Here is a 7,710-nt window from a genome sequence, read left to right as displayed (position 1 = left end):
CATGCCTCAACACACAGAAAAACATACCTGAACTAATTGGGAACTGCAGTGAACCACAACACTGGATGTGAGTTGGGTGCCATTGAAAATAAATTGCATCACTTCACAGAGCACACATACCACATACCTATGTGTTAATTGTGTGTGGTTTTTAAAACACGGACATAAAGCCAACATTATTTAATTACTTAAACTTAAGTTTAAAGTTACAAACAATTGGCATTTATTTTTATTTTAGTTTTTTATGTCAGGATCAAAATCAAAGTGTAAAATAGCTTTAAACCCTGTTAGGGGTGCCCTGCCCTAGGCAATCAACCTCACAAATGACCACACATTGAATTGTATTGTATAGAAAACTACTTAGCATATCTACATTACAAGCTAAATTACAGCATAAGGAAGCTGTCACTGCACCAATATCGTGGCCACAGAGTCAGGTTTCCTCTTTCCCGGTTGTACCCAGTTTAGGTTTATTCCACTCTCTCTAGTATGCAAAAATAAGAAGGGTGGGAGAGGGTCTGAAGAATAAAGGTTGTCAAGTTTTCCTCATTTATATTAAATTCTGCATGGCAAAGGATTACAACTTTAATATATGTAAGCAGGGTCTCACGGTCACTAAAAGTGGTTCTGCTCTACTTGTGAATTGTGAAGATACTCCCACTAAAAGTATAAAGCGAAATTGATGCTTTACAAGCAAGTCCTAATATGTACGTAATGAATATGACTTCACATTCAAACCAACATTTAATTACTTAATGGTTTTACAGACTCTCCAGAGCAGGTGTGATACAAAGAAGATGCTTTGAGACATACGGCTAACAGAATAAAGGCCTTTTCCATGCAGCAATAACATTTCATCCTTTAATTCAAACAGATGTATCATTTCGCTAGATACTAAAAAACAGGTAAGTGCAGTTTTGCTTAAGATCTGGATCTCTTTTTAGACATATGAATCAATCAGGCAAGTCATACTGCCCACTATACACAGCCACTAAACATATCTACACAAGAAACAACAGCTAGTCCACAGGTACAAGGAGTAAAACACAAGTTCCTGTGATGCAGTACATTTGCACCAAGCCTCTTTAAATGTACTTATTTATAAATATATACAAATCAATTACAGGCACTTGAAATGTCTTTGGTTGGAAGAAACCAACATTGCGAAGTTGTGTGTTCCTCCCTCCCTCCTAGGAGGACACAGGACACATTCTCCTGATGGGGTCAACAGGCAATGACTCCAGTTCATTACTATGGATGGTGTGTGGAAGGGATGGCTATGCCTCCGAAAGAGCAACCTGAAAAATAAGAAAAATGAATAATTTTTAACCTTGAAAGTGGGAAAAAATTACTTCGATGTTGCAAAGTAGGCACTTATCCAAACTTTGCAGAAATCCCAAGAAATCATGAATACTGGGGCACAATCTTCTGTGGGTAAGAGTTCTTGTCTGCACTCATTTGATCTCACACCCTGCGAATAGCAGGCGAACAGGTTTTCCCCAATATATTTATGCAGACTTGTTAAAGCCTGCGTAATGAAATGTCTTTTTCACAACAGACAGATCTCCACAGAAATAACTTTGCATCACTTTGCTGCCCTTTATAAATGTGTAGGTAAATTTTTTTTAGGTAGTGGTTTGGCCTGGGTAAGGCCTTCAGTGCCCTGGAATTTTGAGCTGTTGGGCATGCTTAAACATAAAACACATGAATGTGCAGGTGCTTCTAGTAACTTACTATCAGAAATTGCAGCCTCTTAAATGGCTTTTAACATTTTTTTTACTATGAAATTTACCTTCTCTTGGCAGAAGTCTGCTGTGTTTTGTCTAATCTTGCTTGGTCGACCTCTGATGACTGCATAGCAGAACATAGTAATGACCATTACAAACAGGAAGTAGCTGGTGTCCATCAGGTGCAGATTAATAAGGGAGCGGTCATCCTGAAATCAAAAAGGAAGCCCATATTAAAAAGTCTATTACTAAAAAAAAATCACTTATGTTTTGTTGTTTTAATACCACTTTTAACATCTATGAATGCAATATAGTGAAAGGTCCCTAAGTTCATTTAAATACACCTTTATAGTCAATAAAGGTGTATCAAAAGGGGAATAAGTGAGTTATCACTGAAGTTTTTTTTTAACAAAGCTATATTTGTTTAAACGTCACCCACAAAAGTATTGCACTTCGTTCCTTTTGACTTTTGTAATGTGTCTTTTATTATATAGAAGACATGGATCTAGAATCAATATTAGCTCCAGGCAAACAGCTGAACATATAGTTAGGACAGATATGTATATATGTGTATATCTCTCGGAGCAGGGTCCTCTCCTCCTGTGTCACAGTCTGTATTTCTATCATTTGCAAACCCCTATTTAATGTACAGCGCTGCATAATATGTTGGTTCTATATAAATCCTGTTTATTAAAAGTATTAATATTAATAATTTGCTGTGGTAATGTTTATGTCCATGACTTAACAGCATACTAATGATATTATTACTTTGATGTCCCGTTGTCAGGGAGATTCAAGAAGTACTTATGCTAGTTGTATGTTAGTTTTTTTTGTATTTTTTTTATTATTATGGAACTAAAGAGACTTATACAAGTCTCTTTACTAATCGAAAAGAGAAATCCCTACAGGAATTATACCTATTTCTTCATTGGTCTTCAACTCCCTCTACTGAAGCACTACAGCCTCTACCTGTCTCTTTGGCAATCATCTCTTCCTGGAGTCCTGGATGCTAATCCCCCACCACCCGCTGGTTCCTTACTGAAACCCTTAAGGTTTAGGCTACGTACACACATCAAATTTTTCTCGTCCGATAATCCACTCAGGGGGGGATATTGGGCAAGAATCTGGCTTGTGTACAGCCCGCTTCATTCATCGTCTGTTGATCTGTCCTGGCGGATTCACAGGCGATGAATGACGAGCGATGCTAATGCAAGGGAAGGGAGAGCGCGCAGCAGGATGCCGCTAAGTCGTTCTCCCCCTCCACTCTCTATAGAGCAGAACGGTGCTGTATGTACAGCACTCATTCATGCATTGTGCGGTTCTTATCGTTGGAAAGGGTCATAAAAGATCCTTTCCAACGTCAAGAATTGCATGTGTGTATGCAGCTTTATTGGGGAAGACTGCATACATTTTATATAGAGGAGGACACTATGGGTCGCTTCCTGCTCCTCCCATCTCACCTCTCCATAGAACTTCACGGTGCTGTACTCATTTTTATACCTTCACTGAAAGCGATCATGAAAGATCATTTCTAGCAAAACAATGTATGTGCACAGCTTTAGCCATATACAAACATACCCAAACTTATGTTAGGTACCTTTTTAAACCATGATGAAGACAGGAGGAAGGAGGTTTAACTGCAGATACAGATGTTGGAATATATTGTGTACAAAGATCAGATAATGAAAGGAAGAAAAATCAGTGTATTTATAAAGACCAGTGAAATTATCTGATCATTCCATAAAATACACATAAAGTATCTAGAGGGGATTTTTTAATATAAAACCATCAGGAAAACAATGCAAGCATATAAAGTATTGATACAAAATATATATTGACCTCTGGAACAATAACTGTAAGCTTAGGATTTAATGCATGGTACACCTTCCCAATGGCTCCCTTATAACACCAGAAAGGATTATAATCCTGTGCATATTTTGTGCCAGAATCTCGAACAGTAGTGAACATTTTATACCACAGGGTGGCATTGCTGTATGTTTCCGGAATGCAGTGGGGTGGTTGTCTGAAACAAAACAAGAAAATAAATTATGTAACTTTTAAATAGGCTATAATTAGCGTGCTACGACAATGACTTCAATGAAAAATAAGCTGCTCACACAGTGACTGGGAACGCGCTGCTCACTGCCGTCACAGTCATACAAGTGGTAAATACCACCTGCTCACAGTGCCCATGGAGGATACATTCATCAGAGTTCCAGGCAGCCGGCAGAGTGAACGTTATATTCATTTCCTCATGGGATTCTCTGCCTTAGAGAGGAAAGCAACAGGAAGATATAAATAGTCTTCAAACAGCAATAAAAGCAGGACATACAATTTAATATGAGAAAAAAAAACAGCAAAATGTCACACAAGAAAAAACCAACAGGAACCTAAAATTGCACACATTCTACTTCTCCTGAAGCCTTTCAATCTTTGCCGATTATCTTGAAGGTCATTGGGATCTCTGAAAACCTTATGTCTACTTTAACCCCTTCCAACCTCTATGTATTTAAATTATCATTTAGGTGGCACATTATCCATGGAGTGCTACCCAAAGTAACTGTCCCAGCATTTTGGCCCAGGTGTGTAGGCTTCAATTACTTCTGTGCTCAAAAGGGTTAAAACGTGGATCCAACATGTACACCAAAAATCCCAACAGCAAAAAAGTCATCGTAATCATTTTCAATTTGTTCCAAAAATCTTCCTGCCTACATACAACCTTTTTCACCTGCTAGTCCTGATTATAGGGATACCAAAAACCTTCATTGGATTCACATTCTGTGTATGTGTTACTTCGGTCTTCAACAAAAAAAAAAACAGAATAGTATTTTTACATTTACAAATGCTTAGTAGTGTATATCGTGTCTGGTCTGAAAAAATAAATCACCACCTGGATTTATTAAGCAAACAGGTAAGAGTCCTTCCACTGGAAGTCCTGCAGTGATTAACTGATTTAGCTGGCAACAAGTAATCTTTTTGTGGTGTGCACTGGGGGAATTTCCCTTATTGCATCCTGTTCTGGAGAGACAAGAAACAATATCTCTAAAGTAAATTAAATTACCATTAGAGAGTTGTCAGAGGAACAGTTTCTCCATCAGATGATTTCCATCACAGGTTGTCTAACACAAACACTAACAAAATAATTATAAGGGCATGGAAAGTGCTGAGGGTGAGGTTTTCAATATATTAAAATGAAACAAACACTTAAAAACGGTCCATGCATTAAAAATACTCCACATCGTACCATCCTGTCTCCCCCTCTTGTCTATCACAAAGTTAGCAAAGCGAGGCTGGGATAGAGAAGAACTATATTTAGTATGCTGCTTAATCATCTCACAGCCAGAATTGGAGCACTTTTTCACCTGACCTTACAAAAACTGCTGTTTGTGCATGTTAGTTGGCTATGTTTGTGTGAAACATTCCGACCCAATGAAGATTTAAGGTTCCCTGAAAGTATTTTAATGAACTTCCTCAAAACGGCAACTTGAAATGCTTTTGTTGAAGTTGAAGAATAAGTACAATCACATAATCCATTTTGTTCTTTGCCAGATTTCCAGGGCAAAATGGTGAGCTTTTACTCCATAACTATTAAAAATGAGGTAACAAGAAACTAAAAAATAAAGTGCGTTACCTAATAAGTCCTGTAAGATTAGACCTATAACATAGAATTCTCTTTTAAGCAGGTCTAACTTTATGGATACCTGAAAGTCCAATCTGATGACCAAAAATAGTCGAGCTGAGATGTGTGATGTTACGAGAATAGCCTCCAAAAGGTTTCAGAGGATCCAAAGTCAGGGTAATCGCTACAGAGATATTTATGGGTCCAGTGTCTTCCAGGGCCTGGGGGGTCTGTGTGGAGGACCTGGCCTGGCCAGTGGTAACTGTACTTTCTGGTGGGCTGGTATCATTAGGAATATGCTTTAAGGTTTCATTTTCCGAAATACAAAAGTCCAGATTATTAAATCTTAGTAGAAAAGTATTCCAGTCCTGCAAAAAAAAAATAATAAAAATAAAAAAAAAAATTAAGTATTTTGTAAACGTAACAATACCCACACAACACACAACACTGCAAAACAGTCAGAGGCTTAATGAATTGGGTCATTGAAAAAGGGCTCAATTTCTTAAACCAAAAACAATCACATAGTTGATGCTTTGTCCTGTCAAGTGTCAGAAAACAATGAAATCATAAAACAAACAACAATAAACCTTTGAAACAGAAAAAAACTGTTGAGCCGATCCTTTAAAATATTACACTAATACACGTGAACTTTGCAGTGTATGTATAGCCGCAACATTTTTCCAGTTCTGGATAAAACAGGGAAGGCTAAAAGAGTTTGTTCCTTACTGTAATTTTCTGTCAGACAGATGTCCTTTCCTACCCCGTTTTTGAGAATTTAAAGCAAAACTATACAAAGTAAGGGAAATTCCTCGGGACCAAATGTACAATGTTGGTTTTCTTATCACTTTCTGTTTTGATGACACTAAAACAAAAAATCAAATAAAAAAATAGATAATTGTCCTAAGGGGCATACAACACAACAAACCTGAGTGCAATTCTAATCCTTCCCTATCATCCTTTAAAACATGTTGGCTATACACACATTTTAGTGACGGGCCTTGCAGTGGCAATGGCTGCAGTGGACCTTATGACACAGTTCTTCCAGCTGGACATTCATACCTCTGTCATCTCGGGGGATTTGATCTCTTTCATTTTGAAGAAGTACCCAAGGGTCAGGAAAGCTATGGCCATTCCACTGACACTGACCATAAAGACCACGAGAGGGGGCCGGCTGCTGATGTAGGACTTCAGGTTCTCCAGGGGATGTAGATTCAGCAACATTGTGGTGCAAGTGCCCTGGAAAAAAGAGTTAGAGGTTACAAAAGAGAAACAGGAAATAAGAAATACTGTACATTGTTAAATTTCATGCTGTGCTGAAGTTAAAGCAATTCAGTTGGTCAGAGACTAGTCAAATCTTGTGATTGTACAGTAAAGGATCAACGGCTCACTGATGTGGTCATCTCTCGGATTTTCCTTTTTATATATTTTTTAGACTGACAGAACTTTGCTATTCAATACAGCACGACTGAATTAAAGTGATGTTCTGTCTCCCTGTCCTGCTGTGCAGAAGTGAGACTAACATAAAAGCATATAGACAAATACATTTTTAGGATATTTCACAGAATACCTAACTGGATTTAATGACATTATTTTATATTAGTTTGCTGTTCTGATGTGGAGGCTTCAACTTTTTACCATTTCCAACGTCCTATCATTTTCCATGCAGGTAAGATGACCAAGATCACAAGGTAATTAAATCTTTTCAAAATTGTGAAGTTCATGTAAGGTAATTGAACAGGGGTTACTAATTGACTTAGTGATGAAAGTAAAAACTGTGGGAATGGGGGGGGATAGGGCACCAGATCACTAATAATAACCCAGAGGTCTCCAACAATACTAACTATGTAGGTAAACGTGTGTGCCACCAAAACACGGTTTTAAATGACAGTACACTGCACAAGAGCATTGGTTTGCAATTAAACTTTTGATGGCAAATGTATTTACAAATGTATGTAAAAAAAAATTCCACCAAATAAATACTTGTGCATTGTGATTCACTAACACACAGATCACCACAATCAAAACGCACGGTGCAAAGTGGTATGGTATAAATGAGCTATAACACTTGTAATTGAAAAATAGGTAAAACTCATACTGAAACATGAGATTAGGATTGTACAGTGGAGTACAGTGGAGTACAGTGGATTTACCAGAAACTCGGGGGATATCTTTCAGCTGATTTATATCCTTGGCTGTTTGTGCAGTCAAGTTATTTTCCCACTGCCTACCAGAGACACTGACGAAATTTCAAATAGATATAGAACCTGGTATTGCCGTCATGATATTTAGCAATCTAACTATGCTCTGCAACTAGCAAACACTGTTCTATGCTTGCTACACTTTCTGTGGTTTGCACATTCACAA

At 37.7% G+C, this 7,710-nt stretch overlaps 1 protein-coding gene across 1 annotated transcript in view; it reads right to left on the bottom strand.

Moving 5' to 3' along the window:
* Positions 1–731: 731 nt before the first annotated feature.
* TMEM248 (transmembrane protein 248) overlaps positions 732–7,710 on the bottom strand; it is a 16,500-nt gene continuing 9,521 nt past the window's right edge. Inside the window, exons 2-7 of the mRNA XM_072430075.1 lie at positions 6,406–6,582; positions 5,429–5,714; positions 3,845–3,995; positions 3,567–3,750; positions 1,793–1,936; positions 732–1,298 (exon numbers count right to left, since the gene is read on the bottom strand). Coding sequence (XP_072286176.1) covers positions 1,278–1,298; positions 1,793–1,936; positions 3,567–3,750; positions 3,845–3,995; positions 5,429–5,714; positions 6,406–6,567 — 948 coding nt within the window. The 5' untranslated portion in view covers positions 6,568–6,582 and the 3' untranslated portion in view covers positions 732–1,277. The remainder of the gene's footprint in view (positions 1,299–1,792; positions 1,937–3,566; positions 3,751–3,844; positions 3,996–5,428; positions 5,715–6,405; positions 6,583–7,710) is intronic.

The sequence above is a fragment of the Pyxicephalus adspersus genome, chromosome 1 (genome assembly GCF_032062135.1).
Source record: "Pyxicephalus adspersus chromosome 1, UCB_Pads_2.0, whole genome shotgun sequence".
NCBI classification, from domain to species: domain Eukaryota; kingdom Metazoa; phylum Chordata; class Amphibia; order Anura; family Pyxicephalidae; genus Pyxicephalus; species Pyxicephalus adspersus.
Note: the sequence above shows the minus strand (reverse complement) of the source record. Positions and strands in the feature narration are given on the sequence as shown.